The 16,199-nt window shown below is 46.2% G+C and overlaps 1 protein-coding gene and 1 pseudogene across 1 annotated transcript in view; one reads left to right on the forward strand and one right to left on the reverse strand.

Annotated features, from left to right (window-relative positions):
- Positions 1-5,415: 5,415 nt before the first annotated feature.
- Positions 5,416-16,199, reverse strand: part of UTP11L (UTP11-like, U3 small nucleolar ribonucleoprotein (yeast)) — a 12,348-nt gene continuing 1,564 nt past the window's right edge. Inside the window, exons 2-8 of the mRNA XM_010862765.1 lie at positions 13,269-13,330; positions 11,977-12,079; positions 10,609-10,722; positions 10,036-10,129; positions 9,809-9,939; positions 7,415-7,525; positions 5,416-6,694 (exon numbers count right to left, since the gene is read on the reverse strand). Coding sequence (XP_010861067.1) covers positions 6,611-6,694; positions 7,415-7,525; positions 9,809-9,939; positions 10,036-10,129; positions 10,609-10,722; positions 11,977-12,079; positions 13,269-13,330 — 699 coding nt within the window. The 3' untranslated portion in view covers positions 5,416-6,610. The remainder of the gene's footprint in view (positions 6,695-7,414; positions 7,526-9,808; positions 9,940-10,035; positions 10,130-10,608; positions 10,723-11,976; positions 12,080-13,268; positions 13,331-16,199) is intronic.
- LOC105004944 lies at positions 10,729-11,960 on the forward strand (annotated as a pseudogene).

Genomic DNA, 16,199 nt, shown 5'->3' on the forward strand with positions numbered 1-16,199 from the left:
CTTATGACATACCCAAGCTCCCCAGGACTGCGGGTGAGGGAGGCTCACACCTCCTTTCCCCACCCCCCAGGCCTCTGATGGTGACTTTCCGAACCCAGTGCCCACTCCCACCAGCCCAGAGTTGCCTCCCCTCTCGACACCCCTCTGTACCTAGGCAGCGCACCCCTTCTCACCGGTGCCCCCTTCACCCACAGCATCTCGGCCACAGCTCTCACTCTCGTTATTATTAGATGTGATTTACAGCGGAAATGCTGAGTCAGACAAACCAAGACTCCCCAGCAGAGGCAGTGAGAGAGGAGAGTCCAGGGGAGGTGGCCCTCTCAGGCACAGGGTTCTCAGAAGAAAGTCAGGAGACAGGGATCCGGGATGAGCTGGAGAGTCATCACTCCTGTTTCTCCTGTCTGTTCCAAGCCCAGGATCCTCACCTGGGTCTCTTGAAGTTTCAGACCCCTTTTTCTGATTCCCCACCCAGCTTTTCAGCCTCTGATCTTCCTTGACAAGTTGGAAGAGAACAGCCCAGGGATCCAGAAGACTTGACATTGAGGTCGTTCTGCTGGGCCATTTCTTCACACCACGGCTCATGATCCAGAGATGGAGAGAAGCGGGAAAAGTGCATTGCTGGGGTCTCCGCCCCCCAGTCTGCAGCAGAAAGCATGGGCACTGTGTGCTCCTGTGGGCATCCGAAGGCACCGGGACACGTATGGTGCACGGCTCTGCTCCCACCTTGCACCGAAGAGCTCAGCGGGCAGGTCCATCTCCGCTCCCTAGGTCTCTGACTCCCTAGCAGGGAGGAACTGGGCATTGTTGCCAAAAATAAACGTTCGATCTCCCGCTCCCTGGCTCCTGGCTCCCGGCTCCCGCTCATTAGGATGCGTGGCGTTTGGCTGCGGTCCCACACCTTGCAGCTCATTATAAATATGCAGTCGCTGCTGGCGCTACCCCAATCATCTCTGCAATCAGAGCTTTTAATTAGGTTAATTAAATTGTATCAAATCTCGCAGGGACGCAGTTCACTGATGCTGATGAGGCAGCCAAAACAGACCCCAGCTCCTGCGCTAATGAAGGCCGCTGCCTGCCTGCGCAGCGAGGGAGCCCGAGCGCATAATAAACGGGTGCGTCCTCTGGGAGGAGCTGCTGCTGCCCAGACCCTGGGCTCTGGGGACCTGGCAGGGGGTCTGCCCCAGCCCACCAGGCTCCAGCTGCAGCAGAGACTCCTGCTGCGGAGGACCATCGCCTTCACTTGAGAACTAACACTCGAGAACTAACCTGAGCAGCTTCAGGAGGCCAGGCAGGTGGGCTGGGTCAGGGCCACGCTGAGAACTTGCCACCCCTACATGGCAAACATAGGTGTGCCCCTAAGATCCACTGGCTCCATCTGGGATTCCCTCTTTCCCTCTCCTCCAGAATGGCCCAACAAGGCCAGGGCCCCAGCCCCTACACACACACACACACACACACACACACACGCACACACACAGCTGCCACTGCCCCTCTGGATTGTCTTACTAGGGAGGCCAGACTGAGACTACAAAGCTCGTCCAGTCACTGCTGGCCTAGTCTCCATCTGCCGTGGAGGCCATCTGCCCCAGTCGGGGGCGGGTGGGTGTGGTTTATAACACTACCGGCCAGTAGCAGGACAGGGTGGTGCCCCGTAATCTCCACGTGCCAGATGGACCCTAAATCTCCCCACATACCACTCCACCTCAAGAGCTCTCTCTGAGGGAGGGACACTTGCCCTCCAACCCCCTGGGATCAAATTAGCTCGAAATGCAAGAGGTCCACCCTTTCCCCAGCCCCTGCCCATGCCAGTCCCCTGGCAATCCACAGCTGGCCACAGACTCCAGAACTAGAGGGCCCCGCAAAGGTCCTCCCGTCTTTATGCAGGAAAGCAGGTGCTGCCACATTTAAAGGGACTGTCCCCAACGCTCTACACAGCCTGGCTCCAACCCCCTCCTCTTAACCCCTCTGTCACTGACCTCAGTGTCACTGAGCAGCTGAGAAGAGAAGATGGGGAAATTTTCAGTGCTCTCGGGACATGTTTCTGCTGTAGAAGCTGGTTTTTTGGTTTGGAAAGGTTTTTTGTTTTTTTTCCATCCAGTAATGTGAACACATGAAACCTGAAACCACCCCCCCATTTGTCACCTCAGAAAGAAGCCTTTGGGGGAACTGGGAGAGAGCTGTAAATGAGTCAGGCTGATTCAGGGCAGCGGGGGCTGCCCAGCTGCCTCCGGGGCACCACAATTCATTAACACTTATGATCTGGGCTTGGCCATCAGGTGACAGACGACAGGAGGAAAGGAAAGGGCTTCCTTTCCACCCTTTACCCCAAAGAGCAGCCCCCCGATAAACTCCTCTTGGTGAGAAACAGTAGGTCCCTGGCTCTGCTTTGAACCAGCCTCTACCATTACCCTCAGCACCACCGCCCCGCCCAGTCAGCTCGCCTCGCACAAGAGAGGAAAGGGCCATGGCCATTACCAGGGCCATCAAGGGATGCAGACAACACTGGGCAGGGAGAACGAGGTAGCCCCTTCAGTTAGGAGAGATACAGATTAGACTGCACTTTCCCAAAAGTACTGACGATGCATCTGGAAATAAGGAACAGGGAGATTCCTTATAGGGAGTCTGAGGAAGCAGGAGAGGTTTTTTTCCATCTGACCAGAGAAGTCAGGGAAGGAGAACAAGCAGAAGCATGAACTGGGCAGCCTCTCGAACCTCCTAAGTCTACGCACTGGGCTTGGGGAAGGAAACTGCCTCTTGGAGCTCCGAGGCTGCTCTCTGCCTCTTCCCCGCAGTTCTGCTGAGACAGACCCAGGGAGATGGGCGGCGGGAGCCCTGCCAGCAGGGAGGCCCCGTGACCTGGCTGGCAAGAGAGCGCACCCCCTGACCCCAGGAGACAGCTGCACAAGAAACCTGCCAGCTCAGCCCCAAGACGGTCTTTCAGGTCCGCCTTTGACTCCGCTCACCTGGGCCTCTGAGCCAGGACTCCCACCCAGGCTTCCCCCGCCCTTCTCTGACACCCTGTGCACGAGGCTCTGTGAACTGGCGCTGGGAGAGCTCAAGGAGGAAGGGAGGCCAGCACCAGACACCCACTCACCTCTCTGTCTCAGGTCCCAGCAGGCCCGGCCTCGCTGGCCTCCACAGGTCGGCAGAGCGAGTCTGCATCTGCTCGCAAACAGAACTGCACATGGGCAGAACCCACCATGTCTCAGTGGAACCACCCATCATCGGACAACCTGGGACACCAGCACAGGCTTCCTCCATGACCCTCACCAGAATGTGAGGGGAGGGCTCTTTCCAGTCCCTTGGGGGCCACACCAATCTCAAGCTGGGTGGGGAGGTGGGGATAGGAAGGGGACTGGGGTGGAGAACATCTTTTTTCACAGGAGCTCACTTACGTGGCATTAAATCCAATAACCAAATGCCTACTAAGCACCTATGGAGTATTGGGTGCTTTCAACGCCAGCACCCTGAGAGCTAACCTCAGCAAAGGGGCAGGAGCTCCACCTACTGGGCCCTTCCCCACTCTGTTGCCAGGAATTGGTCCAGTATAAGGGTTTTCTTCTACTGTTGCCTGGAAAATCCCATGGATGGAGGAGCCTAGTAGGCTGCAGTCCATGGGGTTGCAGAGAGTCGGACAGGACTGAAGCGACTTAGCAGCAGCAAGGTTTTCTTCAAATAAAACCAGAATGGCCAGGGCTTGATATTCTCCTGCTTCAATCAGAAGGGCAATCAGATGCTTCAATCAGATGTGGCAATGGACTAAGACGGAGCTGGGTTAGCTGGTTCTCTGTGCTAGAGAGGCCTGGGGCTTCCATGTCACCCGTGAAGCTGCTGCTTTGGAAACTTGGGTTTGTACAAGAGATCTGATTCCCATGTGTTCTGCCAAGAGAAATGCTCTCCACCTCTGGAGGCTGTCACATTCTTCTTGGCACAGCTAGAATAGATGCCACCAAGAGCCCAAGCACCCTCTGGACCTGGATGGGATGGATCCTAAAGAAACAATAATCTCTCTTTTCCAAGCAAGGAGCCAGGAGTCTGAGGTTCCAACAGGCACGAAAACGTCAAAGCCCTTGGCCTGTTTTCGGGACTCATGAAGCTGGAGCCTCTTGGGTTCATCAGAGGGGCAGCCAATCTTCCCCCTTAGAATCCTCGGGCCTCGAAGACAGCCTTCAGTTTAAGAGCAGCTCCGGACCCCTAGGCTTCCCAGGTGGCACGAGCTAGCGGTAAGGAACCCACCTGCCGAAGCAGGAGACGTAAGGGACACAAGTGTAATCCTTGGGTCGGGAAGATCCCCTGGAGAAGGACATGGCAACCCACTCCAGTATTCTTGCCTGGGAAACCCATGGACAGAGGAGCCTGGTGGGCTACAGTCCATGGGGTCACAGAGTCGGACAAACTGAGCAGCTTTCAGGATCCCTAGCTTTATCCCTTAATGGAGCTAGTGCTCTGATGACTTCTACCCTGGAACTTACTCAGAGAGGATGGATCTTCCTGCTCCATTTGACCTGTGCACCTATGTATATGAGGACTTGTGGGTGCTAACCTGTGTCCAGGGGCTTCCCTGGTAGCTCAGTTGGTAAAGACTCTGCCTGCAACGCAGGAGACCCCAGTTCAATTCCTGGGTCAGGAAGATTCCCTGGAGAAGGGATAGGCTACCCACTCCAGTATTCCTAGGCTTCCCTGGTGGCTCAGACAGTAAAGAATCCGCTTGCAATGTGGGAGACCTGGGTTCGATCCCTGGGTTGGGAAGATCCCCTGGAGTAGGGTATGGCATTCCACTCCAGTATTCTTGTCTGGAGGATTCCCATGGACAGAGGAGCCTGGCAGGCTACATACATGGAGTCAGACATGACTGAATGACTAAGCACAGCAGCCTGCATCCATGAAACCCTAGTGTTGTTTGGGAACCAGAGGGTATGCAGATGTGCACACACCCGTGTTTCAGCCTGAGTGGTTGGTACCATGTGCATCTATTAACCTGAGTCTACAGTGTGGGCAGCTTTGTGTGGGAATGTGCTCCACCAAAAGCATTTAGGTGTACTCCCCACCTTCCTCCCACCTTCCCCCCAAGCAGGGACAAGGGAGTCAGAGCAGCAGGATCAAGCTGTGCTGTCCCAGGAACAGACTGCTGCTGGATTGGCCTGCTCCTCTATCCAACACCCATGTGATGAGTCCTTTCCTGGCTCAGGTCTCACCTCTCTAGATGCCTTTGTCATAAGACTGTCGACATTCACTTAGCTCAGCACCTTTCCAGACTGGGAAGCGCTTCCTTCCTGAAGGCAAAAGCTGCTGGCTTCTAATCCCTTGGCCCTTCTTCCTGTTTTCCAGGGCCCCCAGACCTATATCCCACCGAGTACATCCTGACGAAACAGGCTTTCATTTTAAGCTTTGTACAGAACATAACAGTCATGGAAATTAAGTTTTAACTTTTTTTTAATCTTTAAAATCCACACAGAACAGTTCCCCCTCTAGGGAATGAGGTGTAAGCAAGCCTCCCAGAATCCTGCTCCTCCCACATTTGCTCTAAGCATGCTCAGCCCTGTCCTGACTGGTCTCGGCCTACCATCCCTACATGGGCAGGGAAGGGAAGGGTGAGACTCTGGGAAGTCTGTGTCTGCTGCACACACCCTGGGGCTGGGGTCTCTATTTCCAGGGTGAGGGCCTGTACCAAGCCATTTATAGCCTTGCCATCAAGAACTGGCCAGGAGGGCGGGAACACAGAGCCTGGTCTGAGTTTCATCAATAAAGAAGTGCCCCTGTGAGTTCCTGATTCCAAGCGTTTCTACCTTCAGCTATAAAGTGTGAAAGAAAAAAAAAAAAAAAAAATCATTCCTGGCTAACTTATTCAGCCACCTGAATATCCAATAAATGAAGAATGAATGAGGGTAAAATCAGTTTATCCACTAGATAAAACATTATGCAAATATTAAAAATATTTAGTTTTTACTGTGAGCATATATTAAAAATTTAATGATGTAACCAAATGGAAAAGAGCTAACGATTTAATAGTAAATGAAAAAAGTCAGCCATGGAAGAATTTAATTACAGCTCCAAAACACAAACACCACCAACAGTGCCAACTCCCACAGATGGCGGAAACCACCCAGGGCGCTCTTGGTAGTGCTCGCCCCAGCTCCCCTGACGTCCTAGCCTGTAAGTATACGCAAAAGTTACCTGCTGTTCTTGAGTAAGTGTTGGGGTTAGGAATGAACTCATCTGTTTGCCAAACTTGCTATATAAAAGATTATACTCCTTATAAAATGAAAAAAATGAAATTACAGAAAAGTAAGACTGGGGTCAGGCAGTTCCACGCGGTTCAGTGGCTGGACTTTGGCACTTTCATTGCCCCGGGCCTGGGTTGGATCCCTGGTAGGGGAGCTGGGATCTCAGAGGCTGCACGGCTCAGCCCAAAAACAGACTGAATTCAACAACCCACAATTCAGACGGGGGAAGGGGCTTTAATGTTGTTTGTATCGAATGTCAAATCTACAAAAAAATTGTGGTTACAAACAGGAAAACCAAGTCACTTCGACCAATGGAATTTGAAGTTACTGGGAGAAGAAAACGTAAACTCTGTTCCATGTGGAATGAGAAGGCTTATCTATAAACTTCAACGCTTCCGACGACTCTCAAATTTGTAAATAGCTGGGGAGTTCACCGTTTCTTTCTTCACTTTTACCTTCTGAGTTTTATCCTACAAAATAAAAAAGTTACCAGTAAAGGCTGTAACAAGAGAGGGCTGTGTAAAATAGAAAGTTTAATAACTAAAGCCCCTAATTCAGCCCATCTCAACATTCAAAAGAGACAAAGCCCTTCGTCCTAAGGCATCCCTGACTGGATGACTTAAGTCCTCCCCCAGGCTTCCGTAATGATGCTGGTTGGCTGTGCAGAAGTTCTTGTGAAAACTGAGAAGAAAGGTACTCAAATCATTAATTCTTTTTTGGTAGGGCTTCTCTTATGGAACCCCAGTTGAGAAAGGCAGACCAAAATGATCTGCAAAGCCAAAGAATTTGACATTTAGAGGAATGATAATAATATGAAAGGGGCATCTTATATTCCTTAGCTCTGCTATTTAACTACACAATGTTGTCTATTTTTAAATACCAGTGAACGACACGCACTGTTTTGTTAACCTGTTTAAATGTTACAGATAGCTGTTCATAAGCTATAAAGTTCACAGGCCACCCAATCCTACCTTTGGCTGTTCCAAAGCACTGACTAATAAGCCCCTTATTACCTTCTTAATCAAGGAACATTTCAACACTGTCAGAGTAACAGACACTGGCTCAAACCACTGCCCCTGAGGAGCAGACATTTTCACTGGGGTTGATTTACACAAAGCTGAAATCCAGTTTCAGTTAAGACCTTTACAAGGAAAAAAATAAAATGAATGCCTAAGGCTCTCACTCCTCACCAGAAGGTCTTTGCGAGTCTGAATTTTCTGCGCAATAACGAACAATTTCCTCTCACGCTCAATCCGCTGTGTCAGGCAGTCATACTGCTTCTGCCTCTCTTTCGCTATCCGCTGCAGAGGAAGCACACCTTTTCAGTGAAACAATTAATACAATAAAAACGAGTAAGAAACTGTTTTTGAGTCCACTTAGGCCCAAATGCATAAATGGTTTCGTCAATTCCCTCCTTACTCCAGAATCAATGTAACAAGACACTCTGAAGTTGTCCATTTTAAGAGCACTGCATTCCAGAGGCCAATGGAACCCTGGTGACTTACCCAGGGACACACGGTTCACCTGGAGAGAGGCAGGACTGCGCCTCGAGACTCACAGATCCCAGGAATCTTTCCACTACTACTCAGAGCTGCTTCACCCTTTGTGTGAGCATCCCAGTCACCTAACGTGACACAGTATATAGAGAAGCAGAGAAGGGTCCCTGGGCAGTGACCGCAGAACTCAAGAGAACAGAAGGACTCTCTGTCAGTAAAAGCTGACCTGAAAATTCTCAGTGCTGATGACCCCTCAAAGTCCAGTGGTCCTGAACTCTTCCTTGGTGACACAGTGCATAGGAACTCACCTGCCAGTGCAGGGGACACAGGTTCGAACCCTCGTCCGGGAAGATCTCACGTGCTACAGAGCAACTAAGCCCATGTGTCACAACTGTTGAGCCGGCGAGCCCTAGAGCCCATGCTCCGGAACAAGAAAAACCACCACGATGAGCTGCACCGCAACGAGAGAGTAGCCCTGCTCGCCACAACCAGAGAAAACCCCTGTGCAGCAAAAAGACCCAGAGCAACCAAAAATTAAAAAAAAAGAAAGAAATGGCCCTTCAATACGAGGGAATTATGACCTCTGAGAAACTGATGAAAGCTTTGGATTCTTTCTTTTTCTGGAGAGTCTTTCTTCACATAAATGTACATATATGTTTGTATAAATTCATACAAACATACATACCTAGTCACATAAAATTTTAAGGTGGGAAGAAGGTGTTCACAGACTTCCTAAAGCCATTCATGGATTTCCCAAACCCTCCAAGTTACAGACTAAAAATTCCCTTGTAAGCCACCACTAGCAGTCTCTTATTAATCAAAATAATTTTGCTTTCAATAAGAGATTTAAAACCACCACCACCAGACAAAAGGGCAAGATTCAAACTTTCCCAGCTTCTCCAAAGGTATGTTGGTGAACTGTCCTACACAGGACCAATCTCTTTAGGGACCACTGCATACTTGAGATGCGTCAGTAACACAGCTAATTGAAAACACAACTCCCTGACAAACAAGGTTAGCACTAGAACACTAGTCAGCCAGCTCTTCAGCTGGAAGTGTTATCTTCAAATATTACTGGGCCTCAGACGTAAACGATTCACCAATTCTAGCATAGTCTCACAGCAGTGGTTTCAGACAGCTTTTGTTTTCACTTCATTGCACAGACTGTCAAATTTATGGGATTACCCAATATAGTCAAACTAATTACGGGTATTTATATTACTAAAGCAAGTTTAGCTGCCTCTGAGCTAGAGAAGCTGCTGTGAAATTAAACATTGGAAGCAAAGCTGATGCGGTGTAAATGATTCAAATCAAAACAGAACAGCTGTCTGCTTGAAACACACTGACAGCAGTTTTTTAAATGAATCAGTCAGAAGTGAGAGTTCAACTCCAGAAGACTTGGAGGAAAAGCATGTCTTCTGCATGAACCCAGTTACAGCAATGGAAAACACCATAAGGACAAATCGATCCAAAATCTGGGCTACAAATGCAGAACATGAAAGACCTTGGGATATGCATAGGCACTGTTAAAGGTTTAATATCAAAGTATACCAAATCCCTTCATCTTCAGTGTCCCCCTCCCCCTTCTCTGTATTTTAAAACTGTTACCATCTGTTACAGCATTGAAAGCATAAGCCCAGGGTCAGAAGTGGAGTCAAATGCAGACCTAGGGAATTCCCTGGTGGTGCAATGGTTAGGACCCTGTGCTTTGCTGGGGCCCAGATTCAATTTCTGGTCAGGGAACCAAGATCTCACAAACTTCACAGCATGGCCAAAAAAGAAAAAAAAGAGAAGAAAACAAAGGCAGACCTAAAGACCAGAACCTATGGTCCTGACCACTATGCCACACATCCTCTAATCTTAGAAACTAAGAAACCTTCCTCCACTTCCATTCCCATCACCAAATTCTCCTTCTGTTTCTCCAAAGAGAACTTAGTACTTTTTCCACAAATAATCTTATAGAATGCTGTGCGGGGGGGTTGGGGGGTGGAGAGGTGAGACAGTATGGGGGAGACAGCGGGGGGGAAAAGGAGGAAAGGAACCTAGATTCCCATAAACTCAGACCTGAAGAAAAATGGAGAAACTTACCTTAAGTCGAGTCTGATTGTTAACTCCTTTCACTTTCTCCTTCTGCAAGGTCTCTATCGTGGGTCTGTTAAAGACTCTGTCAACTAGTTCTGGGGCTGTTCGCAGGTGAGTGGCAATATCAAACTGTTCAACTAAAAGTCAAGACAATCCTTAAGGTGCTGTCTCTAACACCAAACAACACAGACCAACATGCTAGACTGTCCCAGAAACCTTCAAACATTTCATACCTTCCTTTTTGGTGTCAAAAAAAAAAACATGTTTATTCTGTTGCTTCCCCTGGAAATCCAGCAGATGGAGCTCTGCTTTTAGTCTTTCAATTTTCTGCAACACAGAATATGGTCTCATTTTATGTTGGGTTCTTCTAGGATATCAGAAATGAATTTGCAAAAGTTTAGACCATTTCACATCATTATCACCAGCCAGCAAAGAATTTGCTTCATTCTTTCAAAAGAAAGGATCACTAAAATGTATCAAGCCAGGCATTGCACAAAACTCATTTAATCCTTACAATAATTCTATGAGATAGAAATAAGGAAACAGCCCCAGGAAGTTCATTTGTCCATAATCATGGGGTTAATAAAAGGCAGGGCCAGAATTTAAACCTAAATCTGTCTCATTCTCAAACTTGACCTCTTTCTACTCTACCATGCTAACTATACCTTTAAAACATTATCATAATTAAGTGTACTTTAAGATTAGAAATGCCAGAAGGAATCAACTTATAACTTGAGATCAATGGATTTCTATTTCTCTTCTTAACCAATAAATACATATCAGAATAAACATTTTTAGTTGTTTACCTTTGCTTCTGCAACCCTTTTCATTTCTATATATTTGATATCCTGAGTTCTCATTAGCTTCAGCTGTTCTGGAGTTACTTCTTCCTTCGTCTCCTTAATAACATGAACTCCATCCTAAAAATCCAAATTGAGAACATACAGTTCCTATTACAGTAAAATCATTAACAAGTTGTAGGCACAGTTCATGGCTGGACCAAAGGCTACATATAACAGCCACTCAATGCACCAGGCCTCTAAGACACATGTTCAACTCAGCACCTCCTGTCACCAACTCAGAACAGCTCCGGCAGTATTTGGATTGAACCTGCACACTACAGATAGAGGTCTAAAGGAAGTGTTCTCTAAATATGGCCCAATGGCTGACATGTCTATTGCATTATGACCAGCAGTCTAGATGTTCAGGTTTGTATACTTTGAAAATGTAGATGATGCCAAGGAAGCAAAAGAGTGTGCCAATGGAATGGAGCTTGATGAACATATGATCAGAGTTGATTACTCTACAGCAAAAAGACCACATAATCCTACACCAGGAATCTACAAGGGGAGATCTACCTACAGCAGCTCATGCCATCAAGATTTTACAACAGAGGATATGATTGAGGCTATGATGTTCAGGACTGTCATAGTGGATCTTACAAAGGAAGTGAAGGAGGAGGATGGGGAACTGCTAAAGACAGGGATCAGACCTGCAGAAGACAGTCACCTTCTCCCTACTGTAGTTGTGGAGGACACAGATCACACTCTAGAGCTCAATCATATTCACCTCACTGCTATTAAAGCAAGAAGTTGAAGACTTTCTAAAGCCCGTCCTAGAGTTAGGATATTGTCTGTGGATAATATATTTTTTAAAGTGAACAGTGACTTTTACACCTTCTATGATGACTACTTTTGGTGGAATTAAAATCTTACTTTCATTCTGCATTCAGCACTTTGTTCAATGTTTTCAGAAAAGCATGTTCTGCACATATTTTTTTACAGTCTAAATTTTGATTGCCGAAAAGTTTCTACTGTACAAAATTTCATTTAAATGGTTTTTCTACTGAATCCAGGGTATTCTGAAGATCAAGGCCTGTGTGTAAAATCCTTCCAAACGCAAAAAGCAACAATAAAGTTCGGGTTTTACTTTTCTAACATAAAAAGAAAAGGAAGAACGGAAACGGTTCCAGGCATCAAACGACTGAGACTCGGGCAGAAACGCATGGTGCTTGTGAAAGGGCAGCTTCACCTTGGATACTGACCAGGAGCACCTGACCAACTGGAGAAGGGCTAAATAAAAGCCCAAGATCCTATCTCTCCATTTCCTCCCTCATCCCTATTTTCCTTTTTGAGCTGCAGCTCAAAATACCAACTGATCCATTAGGCACTCACCTGGAGTTTAACCCGGGTCATTTTATAGTAGAATTCATCTGGATTTTTTTCCAGAGCCTTTTTCCGGAGAGCTCTGAGGTATTCTTGCTTTTTCCGGTAGTCACTAAAAAGCAGGTTAAACAAGTTCACAGCAGAAAAGAAGAAAAAAAACACAACAAGCAAACTTTACAGGCATCTGGTAATATATACAAAATGAAACTCAAAAGAGCTGCAGTGGTAACTAGATTCGATCCACACTCCACTGTTGCAGACCTTGTTCACCTCTCTGTGGTTTCACTCCTATCCCAGTTTTACCTGAAACTAATAACAGTCATTTTTTCATGTAAGTTTTAGTGCCATTTACATCATTACAGGGAGAGACCCAACAAAGCACAAATTAGAACTACTCAGACAAGGCTTTGAGGCAAGTCTGAGCACCAAGTAACCAAATTAAACTACACGTTGTAGTACAGCACAGCAACTAAAATCGTGGACTCTGGAGCCAGACAGTCTGTGTTCAAACCTTGACTCCACCACTTCTGGCTGAGTAATCTTGGATACGTTAGTTAACCACTCTGCATCCCAATTTAATTTGGGGAATGGGCGTGATAATAGTATCCCCTCAAGGTTGCTAGGTGGAATAACTAAGTATAAAAATGATAACTCTCATAGAGCACTGTCTCAGTTATTATTATTATCTGCCTGAAAAACTCTAGGACCCAGAGCAACCCACTGAATTCATCACCATCTGCTCTGGGAGCATAAAAAAGGACCTCAGCTGACATGCATGGCTAACAAATAATTATAAAATACTTTGCAAATAAAGTGCTAAAGAAGAAGAAGAATGGGGATAATTGTTTTATAAGATGTTTTCAGAGTTCATTATCACCCACGCTCAGTCCCATGAATCCATCTTTCACATCTCTTCATTCCACACCACACATGGTGATGTAAGAGACTCAACAACTGGAATGTTAGATTTTATCTTGAACGTCAAGAAAAGAGAGAGAAAAAAAGATTCAGCTTTTGGCTCAAACACCAAGGCAGAAGCAAATCAAAGCCACCATGAGAAAACGATCTGGAACAACATAATAAAAAAAATTCACAATGCCATGACAGTTAAATAAATAACGCGCCACCTAAACAAAGAGAGAAGTTAGGGTCCCAGAAAAGTATCTGACGGGCCGCCAGAGCTTCTGGCCATTTTATCAATGGCAGGAAACTGTCCCTTGTTGGACTCAGGCAATTCAGCTGCAATACAGGGAGGTTGTAAGCTTTTTTGGCAGCACCTCTACTAGAAGGACTGCACTCACTCTGCACGAAGCTTGTAATCTTTCTTTTTCTCCAGCAGGCCCAGATGTTTTCGAAAGCCGGGCTAGAAAACAAAAGGAAAAAAAAAAAGTGCTTAGTTTCCTCAGCAAACACATATCCGAATCAACATGACACCTGACAGGAAGGAGAGTCTCTGGAGCGCTCAGGAGATCCATGTCCTGGCGGCCAATGTGCTACCTCGCTCCCTCCCTCCCCTGACTGGGCTCTGCCCAGGGCTGAGAGGCCACAAGCACTGCCATAGTAGGCTTCCTGGCCTATTAAGGACAGAGAAAGGCAACAATGACTCGGCACTAAACGAGCAGTTGCCAGCTGTACTAAAATTACTACGGACTTAATCCAGGGGTTTATAAAATACTATGAAGGGAAAACATAGTAACAGGGAAGCAACTGTGGTTAAGAGAGCTAAATTTAGAGTCTGAAGAACTGGGTTCAAATCCAAGCCGTACCTCTTAACAATCTATGACCTTGCGCAAGTCACTTCACTTCTCCAAGTTGCTGTTTCGTAACTATAAAGTGCTTCAAAAGATTGAAGACAAAGGAAAAGAGGGTGGCAGAGAATGAGATGGTTAGATAATATCACCGACTCAATGGACATGAACTGGAGCAAACCCTGGGAGATAGTAGAGGACAGGGAAGCCTGGCGTGCTGCAGTCCGTGGGGTCACCAAGAGTTGGACATGATTAAGCAACTGAACAACAGCAACCATCAAGTGAGAATAACAGGACCTCCTTCTCATGATCAGCCTGAGAATCAAAGGAGACTTTCGAGTGGTAGCCGCCGGGACACAGCAGCTGCCCAGCATATGTGTCCTGTCAGAATTCTAATTTTGGTACAAAGCATGAGAGAAAACCAAGAATGACAGAAAATACTTTCTCTAATAGAGAACTTGGATAGCATGGGAGGTACGAGGATTAAATCTTGGTATTATCTTTCTACAAGCTATCACTTGTTCAGTACTTAACCTATGGCAAGGTCAGTGCTACCAACTTTTGCCTACATCAACATAACAGGCCACGTTTGCTAAAAATTACTACTACATCTTAGGCAATTTTGAAAACATAAAATTAAAGGAAAGAAAAAATCATTATAAAGAATTTGCATGTACTTTTACTTTAGTTTGTAACATCTAGGAGCTTTGACATTCCCAGAAGGTTTTAAAAAAAAAAAGCCTATTCTCCTATAAGGATAAGTATATAACATGAGTAAATAAAATTTTTATCAATGTGGAAAAAAAAAATCACTACTACAAAGCAATCTGCTAGGCTCATTAAACACAATCTCATTTATCCCCAAACAATCATGGAAAGCAGATAAAGCAGGCACAACTGTTATCCCATTTTTCCAAAAAGGGAAGGCAGTTTAACGAACAGCTTGCCCAAGAACACAGACAGAACTAGTAAGTGGCAAAGCTAGAACTAGACCCATTCTATCTGGGGCCACAGTCTGCTCTTCCCCACTCTCCTACACTGCATTCTCTTCCACTCTGAATGATCTTGATCTTTGATGAAGTACGTAAACTCACTGTTTAAACTTCTATAATAACTTGGACGGGATTTTTAAGTCTATTTTCTCATCCTCACCCCTGAAGTGATGCAAGAAATAACTCAGTATTTAAAAGAATACCCAAGCCCTCTCCTGATCATTATTTTAATTACAGCAAAGGGAGGCTGACAGTAGAGAGAGAAAACCCAAGGGTCAAAAGAGCAACAAAGTGAGGCAGAAATCTTGAAATCTGTCATGTCCACTTGAATGTACACCTGCATTACAGAAGGAAGCCTGGCACTGAATCTGAAATAGTTCACATAATTACCCCTTCCATACCAACTATCTTCCAGTGCTCCCCTACTGCCGCAGTGAGGACCTACAGGAAAGAGTCCAAACTTTACCCAAATAGGGACTGCTCTCTTCAATGTGTTTACCACCCTTTCCAGTATGGCCTTCTCACCTCTCCCACAAAGACCCTCTACTCCCACTCACACATGGCCTCTGTCTTCTCTATGAATCTAAATCAACTACTCAAAATTGTGCCTTTGGTCACACTAGGCAGGCTCTTTAAGCATCAGATTCCTCATTTGTGAAATGAGGATAACATCATCCTCACAGGGATGTTGTAGGATTACGAGATAATCCTTATACAGCACGTTAGGCTGGACCTAGCATATGGTCAGTGCTCAAAGGGACAGCTATTATCGTTGCCTTCCAAGTCCAACAGATCTCATAGTGATGCTTTCTCTCATCATCTCTCCTTGTTTTTCCTTTTTTTAAGAATTTTTTTTTCCTTTTTTTTCTCCCCCTCTCATTGGGCATTTTTAACACATCTCTTACAAAGCTGCTTCTTTGTTCAACCTTTGGTGGCTTTTGGATTCAGAGATCTGATCCCTGACTCTGTCAACTGCCAGCTATAGGTGTATGTCTTTGGGCAAATTATTCAACCTACCTAAGCCTTAGCTTCTCCATCTGCAAATGTAACATAATAGTGGTGCCTACTTTCACACACTATTGAGAGCTAAATGAGATAATAGAGTAAAGCATTCTGCACTGTCTGGCTCTGGCACATAGTAAGCACTGCTAGCTGTTATTACTTTTAGACGTATCTATACATAGATGGGGAAACAGTGGAAACAGTGTCAGACTTTATTTTTCTGGGCTCCAAAATCACTGCAGATGGTGACTGCAGCCATGAAATTAAAAGACGCTTACTCCTTGGAAGGAAAGTTATGACCAACCTAGATAGCATATTCAAAAGCAGAGACATTACTTTGCCAACAAAGGTCCGTCTAGTCAAGGCTATGGTTTTTCCTGTGGTCATGTATGGATGTGAGAGTTGGACTGTGAAGAAGGCTGAGCACCGAAGAATTGATGCTTTTGAACTGTGGTGTTGGAGAAGACTCTTGAGAGTCCCTTGGAGTGCA

The sequence above is a fragment of the Bison bison genome, unplaced genomic scaffold (assembly GCF_000754665.1).
Source record: "Bison bison bison isolate TAMUID 2011002044 unplaced genomic scaffold, Bison_UMD1.0 scf7180017864484, whole genome shotgun sequence".
NCBI classification, from domain to species: Eukaryota; Metazoa; Chordata; class Mammalia; order Artiodactyla; family Bovidae; genus Bison; species Bison bison.